Source organism: Nanorana parkeri, unplaced genomic scaffold (genome assembly GCF_000935625.1).
Source record: "Nanorana parkeri isolate BGI_ZX_2015 unplaced genomic scaffold, ASM93562v1 scaffold98, whole genome shotgun sequence".
NCBI lineage: Eukaryota > Metazoa > Chordata > Amphibia > Anura > Dicroglossidae > Nanorana > Nanorana parkeri.
In genome coordinates this window covers 214224-227045 of record NW_017306366.1, presented here as the reverse complement: position 1 = coordinate 227045, position 12822 = coordinate 214224, and the positions used below count along the sequence as shown (strand labels likewise).

General features: G+C 42.4%; 1 protein-coding gene across 1 annotated transcript in view; it reads left to right on the top strand.

The window, feature by feature from the left end:
* The window catches only part of PIAS1 (protein inhibitor of activated STAT 1), a 62620-nt gene that overhangs the window by 7843 nt on the left and 41955 nt on the right, over positions 1 to 12822 (top strand). Inside the window, exon 2 of the mRNA XM_018552827.1 lies at positions 7205 to 7649. Within this exon, the coding sequence (XP_018408329.1) occupies positions 7208 to 7649 (442 nt within the window). The 5' untranslated portion in view covers positions 7205 to 7207. The remainder of the gene's footprint in view (positions 1 to 7204; positions 7650 to 12822) is intronic.

The following is a 12822-nucleotide window of genomic DNA, read 5'->3' as shown; positions in this document are numbered from 1 at the left end:
GGAATAAAAAGTACAGCAGCAATGCTACCACTTTGCAATGTATAGGATTAGTATAGGGGGTTTTCCCTAAGTGTCTTTCTGGACTGCATCTTGAGAGCTTTGCTCCTCTCACAGTATAGGAAACGCCCATCATCAAATTTTAAAAGCAGGCTCCTCTCCTCCCTTCAGGGCCCGTTCACACAATCCAGTGATTTCATTGCACACTATCGTGCCAAGAATGCAATGGATCGCATACACAAAGCCTCCCTGCAGGTTGGGGTATGGTGGTGGCATTCATGTCAATGGCACCGCAGACATTCCTCCCACCCGCAACGGAACCCGTGGTACTGCAATGCCCTGCGTTCCCGTGCAGTGTGATCGCAAAAAAGTGTATGCACTACAGGCGGGAGGCGTGTCTGCCGTGCCATAAAAAAATACTTTACCTTTTTGAGCTCTTACTGGCAGGAGGTGCTCTGGAAGTCTCCCCCTTTCTGTGCTCGGGGAGAGCCTGTATACCCCAGAGGCTTCCTTGCCAGGTGGGCTAGTGGAGGGACATGGAGATGAAGCATCCTCTCTCCAGTCCTGATGGCATCTGACATCACTTCCAGTTTCAGGGAATGGCTTGTGGCTCCGGCCGCTGGATTGTTTAAATGCTCAGTCCTGTGCACCTTAGTATTGGTAGCACTTCTGGTGTTTTGCTAGTTACATTTGAGTTTGTTCAGGTCCTCATGTTTTATCTGGTTACTGGAAAATGGTTCCCGCCTGCTTCCAAAATGTGCCTCCTATAAAGCTAAGACAGGAGGTTCCTGGAAGTAGCCAATTTCTCAGATTTGGCTAGAGAAGATTCTGCCTCTGTGTGTGTAGAAATTTCTTGAAGGAGAAGTATGAGGTGATTGATTTTCACTCAGCCTCATAATCTGAGCCGACCTGTGACAAGGAAACTGTCGCAGGTCGGCTCAGTAGATCGGGAAGTGAGCAAACGCATACCGTCGCTAGCTCGCTTCTCACTCTATCCCTGCAGAGAGCCGTGACTGTCACTCACAGCTCCCTGCAGGGATCCCCTCCCCGATCCTGCAGCACTGACTGGCGAAACGGATGGGGGAGGGGGCGGGCACAGCTGGCTCTGCCTATCCAGAGGCAGAGCCAGCTGTCAATCCCGAAGCTGGGTGGATCTCGACAGCAATGTCGGGATCCGTCCCGGCTGCGGCGTCTCAGCTATAGCTTGCGGTATACTGAGCTTTGGGTCACGGGAGGATGCTAGTTTGTGTTCTCCCGTGACCCTTAGGAGAACTATGGGAAAAATCCCTGACCCCATAGTTCTCTAAGTTAAGAATAAGCTGGCGGCTACTTTTCAGGCGTTTTGTACCAATATGTCTAATATTCCTACTCCGTAAGTGACTGAGCCTTGCATGGCCTCGCCATTTCCTAAAGCTTTTATGTTGTCCGCCAAGGCCGAGACTTAAGCTTTGGAGGATGAGGAGACAGTTTGTGTTCTTTTCACAGTATGATTCTGCAGAGCATTATGAACAAGTGGAAGAAGAAAGTAAACAATCTCCTTTCACACTTTCCTCCTGGATATCAAGAGTAGTATAAATGGCTTTCAGGAAGTGATCTACTTCCTCTAGGGAAAAAGTGCGTTCATCTCTGCGTGATCGTATGCATCAGGAGATTGAGTGTAAAGATCGCATCTTTCCTGTGCACAAAGTCCTGTCAGAATCCATTCAAAAAAGAATGGTAAGATCTAGAAAAAATCTTCAGAGACAATTTCCTGCCTGAGGATTCCAATTTTACCTTGGATTAAATTCCCAAAGTTGGATGCAGCTTTCTCCCAAGTATCCAAAAATACAGATTTAGCATTTTGGAAATGCAAAAAGAAGTAGCCAGCTCTGGCTACTACTTGTCTGGCTGGAACATTGGCATGGGCAGTTAAAGGTTCATATTAACGTTGCTACTTCCAAGGAGGAAATTTTTAGATTCATCCCCTATTCTGCTGAAAGCTGTTTCTTACAATTAGAATGCGTCTGCGGAGTCAGTTTGCTTGTCTGCTAGATCTACAGCCTTGGTTAATTCAGCTTGCAGGGCTCTGGTTAAAGAGCTATTCGGGTGATACTGCCTCCAATGTTGAGTTGTATGGCATCCCTTTTTCAGGAGACTTCTTTTCAGTTCAGACCTTGAGGCTGTTTCGAATAGAACGGCAGATAAGAAGTTAACAAGGAGGAGCTTGTTCAACCCAGGCTAGTAGAGGGCTCCAAAAAAGTATTGGTCTGCTCAGAAGCCCAAGGGGAAAGGTGGGGTTTCTTTGGCACCATTAGTTTTTTTACGAAGATCGTGGTGGAAGCATTGGCTCCACTTCGTCTGCAGGGGAAGTGGTTGATTAATCCTTATTCAGATGACCACCTGTTCTTTGCCCCATCAGCAAATCTACTGGGTTTAAATCGGGCTCAACAGCATCTTAAGAGCTTGGGTTACAATCTCACGTTTAGTTTACTAATTTGTATCGAGATTGTAGTCCATCACAGGAGCGAGCTTGGAGTGGTGACTACTTTACAACACACACAGTGACCATGGGGAACAAAAGTAGCCACCCTCCAGAAGGAAGGACAGTGTCAGCACCAATTCAGAGATGATTTGAGGCTCTACACCCGAATGATACACAAATAAGATATGGTGTTATCAGTTCCGATACTTTGAATGTATTTTTAAGATTTAACTCCTCAGTTTAGTGTCACTTTGAGGTTTCTGTAGCAAAGAAATGATCGTACCAAATATAAAGGGAAACTTAAAGGATTCGTATTGGGGCTTACTACACAGGAAGTGAAAGTGTTCAACCGTGCAAAGAAATTGGTTTCACTTTTGCTTGCCTAGGGATTCCTTTTGTATGAAAATTGAGTTCCACAGATCAGTGTTAGAAGATTTCTGCACTGTGTGTGTCTTTAGGGTGGTACTTGTGACTTTTTTTTTTTTTTAACGGTTGGTTGTTATAGAGAAGTAGTTTATGAAACGTGGCAGCCCGGTACATTTCCATCCTACTTGTGAAAACCAAAAGCTGATAAAAATTAAACGCTATGTCAACCCGGTCACTAAAATTGTGTATAAGCTTTATAACATGTTAATGTAATTTTACTTTTAAATATTTCTTAAATCTGTAGCATTCATTTAAAATTGTGTGTCTTTGGGATCTGTTCTCTTTGCAATTTTAAAAAGGGAACTATCGGCTTTTTGTCAATTTTATTTTAAAGGTGTTAGCTATTTTAATGAGAGGTGCACCGAAATGGAAATTTTAAAACCGATACCGAAAATGTCTTTTTTATTTTTTCAAATTTATTTTTATAAACTTTAATTTTTTATATTTGTATTCATTTTTTTATGAAATATTTTTGTTTTTTACTTTACTTTTAGGGGCTCCGGGCAAATATTAGGGGTCTAAACAGACCCCTGATATTTCCCTTTTTAAAATAGAAAAAGAGATTGAGAACACAAGTCCTCAATCTCTTTTTCTGTGTTCCCTGTTATCAATGAACAGGAATCCTCTGAGTGTTCCAGTTCATTGATAACATGAGAACATTGTTTGATACTTTGAATGTATTTTTAAGATTTAACTCCTCAGTTTAGTGTCACTTTGAGGTTTCTGTAGCAAAGAAATGATCGTACCAAATATAAAGGGAAACTTAAAGGATTCGTATTGGGGCTTACTACACAGGAAGTGAAAGTGTTCAACCGTGCAAAGAAATTGGTTTCACTTTTGCTTGCCTAGGGATTCCTTTTGTATGAAAATTGAGTTCCACAGATCAGTGTTAGAAGATTTCTGCACTGTGTGTGTCTTTAGGGTGGTACTTGTGACTTTTTTTTTTTTTTAACGGTTGGTTGTTATAGAGAAGTAGTTTATGAAACGTGGCAGCCCGGTACATTTCCATCCTACTTGTGAAAACCAAAAGCTGATAAAAATTAAACGCTATGTCAACCCGGTCACTAAAATTGTGTATAAGCTTTATAACATGTTAATGTAATTTTACTTTTAAATATTTCTTAAATCTGTAGCATTCATTTAAAATTGTGTGTCTTTGGGATCTGTTCTCTTTGCAATTTTAAAAAGGGAACTATCGGCTTTTTGTCAATTTTATTTTAAAGGTGTTAGCTATTTTAATGAGAGGTGCACCGAAATGGAAATTTTAAAACCGATACCGAAAATGTCTTTTTTATTTTTTCAAATTTATTTTTATAAACTTTAATTTTTTATATTTGTATTCATTTTTTTATGAAATATTTTTGTTTTTTACTTTACTTTTAGGGGCTCCGGGCAAATATTAGGGGTCTAAACAGACCCCTGATATTTCCCTTTTTAAAATAGAAAAAGAGATTGAGAACACAAGTCCTCAATCTCTTTTTCTGTGTTCCCTGTTATCAATGAACAGGAATCCTCTGAGTGTTCCAGTTCATTGATAACATGAGAACATTGTTTACTATAACTACAATTATGAATGAATGGGGGTGATGTTGATTACTCCCATTCATTCATAATTGAGGATATAGTCAACATACCATGTCCTCAATTATCTACAAACACACGCTGAGTGTGTGTACCTTGCTTTTCTCTCTGACACGCTGTCACAGGAGGCTGATCAAGCGGTGTAGAGAGGAGAGCCCAGCCTCCTGTGACAGCGCCTTCTCCGCCCCCACACCGATCTGCCGGACTGTGATAGGCGGCAGATCGGTGTGGGAGGAGACGCTTGGCCGGCTGTCACTTTCTCTTCTCCCCGCTGGGACATAGAGCAGCAGGGAGGAAAGAAATCGGGGATGCGCCGATGTATTGGCAGGAAAATGGCACTTTCGGCATTATGCCAAAACTGCCATTTTCGGCCGATATGTTTCGGTTGACGATATATCGGTGCATCCCTTTTTAATGGTCTTTGTAATTGTTTTGTGAATCAAAGCCTTGTTAGAGCCTGCACAGCCAAATCAACCTCCCTGGTGGCATGGTTTGTCCGATTTTGAAGGTTCAGAAGTGTGTTCATATGGACATGAGCTATTGGGCTTTGTAAACAATATCCTCACAGCAGGTGGTAAGTAGACAGTAGAAAATATGTGAAAAGCATCATAAAGTTATACCTGCTGGTTTCAGAAGACTATCATTTTAACATGCAATATTGGTATTTACTATTTGCTGAAGCCTATCCCACCTCAACCTAACCGCTCAACCATCACGTTCTCAAACAATTCATCCCCACCCAGCTACCTCCTCATGCAACACTTGCTCCTCCCTTTTTAGATTGTAGGGCCTCGGGTGGGGCCCTCCTTTCCATCTTGTCTTGAACTGTAATGTCTTCCTTATATTGTAAAGCGCTGCGTAAACTGTTGATGCTCTATAAATCCGGAATAATAATAACTTAAAGTATGTGTTGGTGCACTGCCATTCATTCTGGAATTGCACCGCAGCACGTTTGGCAATGCTCGTTGCTTTGTCAAAATGCTACATGCCTTTTTTTCCTTTTATTTTTTTATTTTTTGAGCTGCCTAAACCCAATGCATGCTAATGCATATGTGAAATAGCAGCACCTCAAATCCAAAGTCTAAACCAGGGGTAGGCAAACTTAGACCCTCCAGCTGCTATGGAATTACAAATCTCAAAATAGGCATTGCAAGATTGACAGCCACGTGCATGACTGCCAGAGGCAGATGCCTGATGGGGTATGTAGTTTCACCACAGCTGGTGTTGCCTACCCCTTGTCTAAACGGTTGACCGCGAAGAGCATGGCCCCTTGGCTCAGGAATCTACACTTTCATGCAGATGATGTGAACACATTAGCATTTACACATTTATAGCCTTCAAGGAAAAGAAAAATGGCTTTATGCTTGGGTTGATTAAGCAGCCTTTTAAACATTGGTACATATGTATGTTGCTAGAAGCATTTGGCAGTCATCCTGCGGTCTCGTTTATATGCACATTGTGTTCCCAAGTGCATCACTAGTGGTACGCGGCCTCGGTGTAGGCAGTAGTCTGCAAGTGCCAGGTTCTACGTGCAGTAACAGCTAATACCGTGTTTCCCCAAAAATAAGACACTGTCTTATATTTATTTTTTTTGGTTTAAAAAAACACACTAGGTCTTATTTTCGGGGTAGGTCTTACCATACCATAATACCGGTAGAAGACAGGAGTGAGTGGCAAATTTAGGAATAGGGTGATCAGGGCAATCATGGGTGCCGTACCTTTCCAAGAGCAATTTGGTAACCAATCGGTGGCCAGAATGAGTAAAGTGCGCTTTCACTATGGATTCCTCACAGGCATTTGGTATCACTCCGCCTGTGACAGGAGCTGGTGCTATATAGGAAGCATCAGCTTCTGCGGCTCCGCTCCCTTCACTGCCACCTCGCTTCCTCTAGCACTGGCTTAGTTGGCACCGCTGATTCTCTCCCGCGGCTCCTCAAGTTCCCCCTTATGCCACCACCAGCCCTGGTAATGGTCACAACTAGGTCTTATTTTCGGGGTAGGTCTTATATTCTATCAATTCACAAAAATAGTACTAGGTCTTATTTTCGGGGAAACAGGGTAGATGTACGTGGTCCCCCTAAGTCAGAGATACTAGACATTTTATTTACCCCGTGTAATCTGAATTGCATGTTCTGTAGGCTCCACTGGCTATTATGGGGAGGAATGGATTTGGGCTGTGTAGGTGAGGTGATGCAGGTGACACTGCAAATGTCCGGATGGTGATGCATAACTGGCAAGCTTTGGGGAACACCTTTCGTTACTGGTTACATACGTGAAGGATGCCTATAACAGAGATAAGAATTGGAATTCCAATTACCTGTGTCTGGTGGCATCTGCGACACTGACACTGCTGGCCGATGGTTTTCTGGGGCAATTCCCACTGTTGGCCTTAGATAGGTGACCACTAATGTCTTTGTAAGGCTAAACAAGAAAACTTTTGGAGCGTTTGAGACAACAGTTGGATGGTCTCTGGCACTGTAATTGTGCCCTTGTGTCTGAACACCCGCTCAGGTCTACGGGTATCTTACCAAGTTGCTGAGAGGTCAGATCTGTCTGGATTTCAGTGCAGTAATTAAGTTTGAAAAGTGCAAAAGGTGATTCTTGTTTGTGTGGGAAATGTTTTGAATGAAAGTTGTTTAAATGTTTGGCATTTCATTTTCAATACTTGTATGCAAGAAGTTGTGTGACACCATTTCACTTTTCTCATGAAAATAACTTGTTTCTCTTTTCCTATTTAAGCAAATGGTTATGAGCCTTCGTGTATCTGAGCTGCAAGTACTTCTAGGATACGCTGGACGCAACAAACACGGTCGCAAACACGAACTCTTGACCAAAGCTCTGCACTTGTTAAAGGCCGGCTGCAGTCCCGCTGTACAAATGAAAATCAAGGAGTTGTATCGGCGGAGGTTTCCCTTAAAAATCCTTACACCTGCAGACTTTTCACTACCTAGTGTGCACTCCAGCACCATGCCAACCAACTTGTCACCATCCTCCATTCCTCAGCTTTCATATGACAGCCACCCTGCCTCTTCCCCAATGCTACCAGTCTCCCTTCTTGGGCCCAAACATGAACTGGATCTTCCTCACCTCACATCAAACCTTCACCCTGTCCACCCGGACATCAAACTGCAGAAACTGCCCTTCTATGACCTGCTGGATGAACTTATAAAGCCTACGAGTTTAGGTAAGGCTGTTTGTTCACAGAAGCTGTTGTGCTGCACATTGGCTACTGTATTGGTATTGTCCCTGCCAATTGCTTATTTTTACCATTTGTTCATTGGATGTACTTTGGGAATGAAGGGGAATAGGTGAGTTTTATGTACTTGTATGTGTTCAGATGGTTCCTAAGCTGGTTAAATAATTGAATCTGTCCCTCACTTGGGCAAAGGTAGAAACTGATTTCCTGCACTGTGCTGTAATAGTTGTGTAATGATTATCTGTTGGACATATTTGGCTCCAAAGATTGGAATGGAAAGTAGAACGGAAGCTAAAACTTTCTTTTGGTTAGAGTATTGGATGGTTATAACACCTGTCAGCATTTTTTGCCATCTGTGTCTCACTGCAGTAATTTCCCCGCACTTCCTGTTCAATATCCACTACTGGAAGTGAGGAAATCTCTCCAAAGTGAGCGAGAATCACTGGTGGTCACCAGGGTCATTGGAACTAGTGTCCCCATCTATTCCTATTCTGGTGATGACCGTCACGAGGACAAATGGGGAGGGTCTCTTCTCTATCCAAAACTATACCTCTCCACTCTATCCAAAACCTAAAGAAAGGGTTTTGGCTTCAGTTGCACTTTTGTGCAATTTTGGAGTGTTTTAGTCTGATACCGGGCTAAAAAAGGGAAACTTGACAACCGCTGTGTTTTGTGATGCTTTACAATTCTTATATGTTGAGGCTTCAAATGTTTGCTGTTCTTCACCAAAAAGATACGGCTCCCCCTAGAGCCATAAATTCCTTCACATAGCTGCACATAGAGCGTTGGTTGGCTAACCCTACCATGCTTTTAGGGGAAAAGGCTGATTTATTGATGACCTAGCCAGTATGACCTAGCCAGTACGGCTTTCACTATCGCCAGCAGAAGGTGCACTGAGAGGATCCCTGTCATTATACTGATCGCACAACAGAACATCTCCGCTTGGATTTGACCCTGGCTTTTCCAGAACTGAAATATCAATGGAGGAGCCTAATAGAATGAGGCTTGATTCACACCTCTTGCTTCTTTGCCTGTTAGATTTCCATTGACATGGATGAAAACCCATCAAAATGTGTCATGACTCACCTCAGTGTGCAATGTGAGATGCGTTAATGTGCATGGCAACACTTGTTGACATGAGTTTTGATGCGGTTCCACTGATTTGAGCGTCTTGGTCCTTTTGTCAGATCTTGTACATCCCTTTCTTTTATTATTCTATTAATACATCTGGGGCTTGCCAGTAATGTATTCAAGTAGTCCTGCTATTGTCTGCTATAAGAACTGTTATGTGTTCATGGTGTTGGGATTTTAAGACCGTGCTGAACTATACGTTGTCAATTGTGAACAATCTTAAAAAGGTATTTAGATTTCTGGTATCAACAATACTTTAGTGGAGTTGAAGGCGTTTTAAGTTGTGTGGTTGTTTTTTCTTTTATTATTCATAGATATATTTTTTATGGATTAGGATTTCTGATATGCGTTTGTGTATGGTTTGTAAAAGTTCCATTGAATCGGTGGTGTGGGTTTTGTTTTTTTAATAAATTGTATTTGATTGCAAATGGATTTTTAAAGCTATATGCTGGGAGGGGGTCAAGAGGCTGGCAATAAAGTGGACCATCTGTTTGCCATGGAAGGTCCACTTTAATATCCCTACTTCATCTATAATTTCTTGTAGCATCATTGTATTATAGAGTTGTTCCGCGTTGCGCCCAAGTGATGGGCAGCACAGAGGCTTAGTGGTTAGCACCTCTGCATTGCAGTACTGCTGGGGTCCCCGGTTCACATCCTGGTCAGGGCACTGTGTATGGAGTTTGCATGCTCTCCCTTTGCCTGGGTGGGTTTCCTCCAGGTATTGAAAGCCAGTGACCTCTGCTGTAATGTAATATGTTGCAGCTTGCCAGTCCTGAGTTGTGGTTGCTGCCTTAGTTTTCACTGATTTTGTACTACAAGCGCCATTTCTTTTGCCTAGAGAGCAGGGATTGTGTAGTTCACAGAAGTTAGCTGGGAAAGCTGATAACTTTGTTTTTTGAGATTTTTATTTCGGTGCAGAGGAAGTTGCAAGGACACTGGATATCTATCCGGATCAACAGGTATTTTCTTCTGTACTTGCAGAAAATGTTCTTAGCCTGAAAACAGAAAACGAATGCAGCCACCACTTCTAAGGACTGGTAAGCTGCAATATATTACAATTTTTTTTTTTTCTGTTGACATAATTACTTGAACCCTTTCTCTGCTGAGCAGTTTTTGAATCCCTCCCCATGTTTAATGCATAAACGCCCCCCCTCCCCCCCCAAAGTATACGTTTTCTGAAACCCAGGACCCCATAAAACAAAATGATGCTTTAAAACCCTTTTACAGGTAATCAGTTTACATAGTCAATAATGAACTTATAAGTATTGTTCTCTTGTGTGCGTGGTGATGCCTCCAACGCATGCATGTATATATACGTTACAGGTGGCAGGGGTTCTGAAACGTGTTTTTTGTTTTTGTATTTTTTTTTTTAATTTCACATAATTTTGCTGACAAGCCCTCCTATGTGACATTTTAGATCTCTCTTAGGACACATTAGGGGGTCACCTCTGCATTCCAGCTTGATTAGCATCTTCCCTGACCACATCAGATGGGTAATGACCGCACGTCAATCGGAAGTGGTTTCTGGTTCCATACACTGCAGGGACGATAGGCGAACGGTTGTTCGCTCGTTACTGCAGCCATGGAGGTGGTCAAGCAGCTTTACAGTCGACCAATTTGCTTCCATTAAAAAGCCAACAACCTGTTGCACAAATGTAAACAAACTCCGTTTACAGGGATGTGCTATAAACGACATAAGCCTTAACCCAGCAAATACAACACTCTTGTATTGTTTCTTTTTAGTAACTGCAAAAAATACCTGTTGATCCCGCCAGAAATCCAGTGAGCTAATCGCTTTCTATGTTTTGCTGTACTTGCTGTTTAGCATTGTTTCTGGTTCTACAGAACCCCTCACCCTATGTTATGGAGGATTTCTGTAGTCCTGTTCTAGGGTGTCCATGCTGCCTCTCCATGGATACAATAAAGTGAGTGTTGTCACCCTAGGGAAGGAAGTGTTCTTGGTAGGATTGCCAGGTGAACATGTGGTGGCTGCAATATATTGAAGTTTTTGGTTTAGTAATAACTTGTGACTTTTGTATTTGTCACCCTTTAAGCTTCAGTTTGGGAAATGTTTGAACACGGGCCATAATAGGTGTGCTTGGCTGTAAGAAAACAGACGGCACCTTCTCTTTGTGTAATGGCATTTATTAGAAGTCGTATATAAAATTAAATCCATTCTACTCGCATGTACAGTCCAAGTAGTCTGCTTATAATTCCTCAACACGGTGTGCACACAGGAGACGTAGGAAGATAACATGTTTCAGGAGTTAAACCCTCTTCAGAGCTTACTAGTAGAAAGGCTAGAATATATACGGACCATTTGGACTGAACGTGTGAGCAGAATGGCATTTTCATTTTTAAGACTTTTACTAAACGAAGAAGGCGCTGTCATGTTTTTTTAATACCGGTATCTGAGGATTTCCCTCTCTGACTTTGGACAGCAGCCTATCCCGGTGATGTGATTTCTGATTCCTTGTAAGACGTTTGGTGGGTGACACGAAGTGATGAGGTTATGAACACTTGTTGCAATATCTAGTTTTTATACAATTGGGTGCGCTTGGCTGTTAGCGCCCTTGCAGTTGGCCTCAAGTCGTGTTTAAAACAAGTCGCTACCTTTTTTTTGAACTATAGGGGTATCGTTTTTATCCCATAGTTCTCTTTAGGGTCACGGGAAGACATATACTAACCTCCTCCCGTGACCCAAAGCTCAGTATATAGCAGTCGAGACGGATCAGGAAGTGAGCGAGGGTATGTTTTTGCTCCCTTCTCGAGCGCTAGAGCTATTCTGTGACAGCTTCTTTGTCGCAGGTCGGCTCTAACTAATGAGGATGAGTGGAAATCACTCGCCTCATACTTCTCCTTTAAATACTTTACAATTAGCTGTGAAGTGTATGTGAACCCGAACAGTGAATTTCTTCATTCATCCCTTTTTGATTTGTTTAAATATCCCATTATACGTGATAAGTGCAAAAAATCCTGTTCTTGTTAGAAAATTGGAGGCTCCCTGCCTCCTGTGGCCCGACCCTCCCTAGTTCTTATCTGGGACTACAGAATGGTCAAGTAGTTTTCCAGAGTCACTGAGAGCGCTGACACCCCTTTGTCCACGAATACTCTGTGTTGTCAGCCCACAACTAGACTAAAGGTGCCCATACACTGGGGTGGGGTGTGTCTTTTTGTCTTGGGTTTTTTTTTGTTTGGTTTTGTTTTATAAATGTTACCTTTTTATGTGTACACTTTAAAGTGCAAAATGGAGTGGGATTAAAAAACTTGTCAGGTTTTTATTACTGTCGGAGTCCCTATTAGCGAGATTGACCCTCTAAAATTGTCTTGACAGTTATCCCTGAAAGAAAATTTTGTTGTCACCAGAACAGGACCCTGCTGACCTCCCAGGGATTTCCTCTCACTTCCTGTTAGAGCAATGGCATAGGAAGTGAAGGGGAAATCTCTCCTTTATGGAACAAAAAGCAAGATACTTGCTGTATTCCTTACTGGGATTCTCATATCGTATAGCTATGCAAACAGGTGCTCGAAATGACCACGGATGTGGAAGTCTTCTCTGAGCCTGATGAAGGGGACCCTGCGTGGCCCCGAAATTGCTTCCGACCAGCAGACGACAATAAATGAACATTTGCTGCAGTAAATAATCTGGTGTGCTGGTGACATTCCACAAATAGCTCTCCTTATGGGACACGGGTGGTAAAAAAAACAAAAACAGAGGTGTTGTAACCCTCCCTTTTATTTTTCCATGACTAAAAAAAAAAAAAAAAAGTTTTGGTTTCAGTTCTACTTTAGGGGCCTGTGAAAGCTTTCTGTTGGCAGCTGACATATTTCTGTCCCTAGAGGTTTTCCTTTTAGCGGAACCTCCCGTGTTTGTATGTGTGTCCTCCCGATGAAAACGAGAGCAGTAGCTGTGGAAAACCTCCATTTATTATTATTTTGTATTTTTTTTTAAATGAATTGTAAAGGGAATATCGCTGCAAATGATCTGACCTTGGGGGGGGGGGGGGGGGGTGTTTTTTTTTTTTAAAAT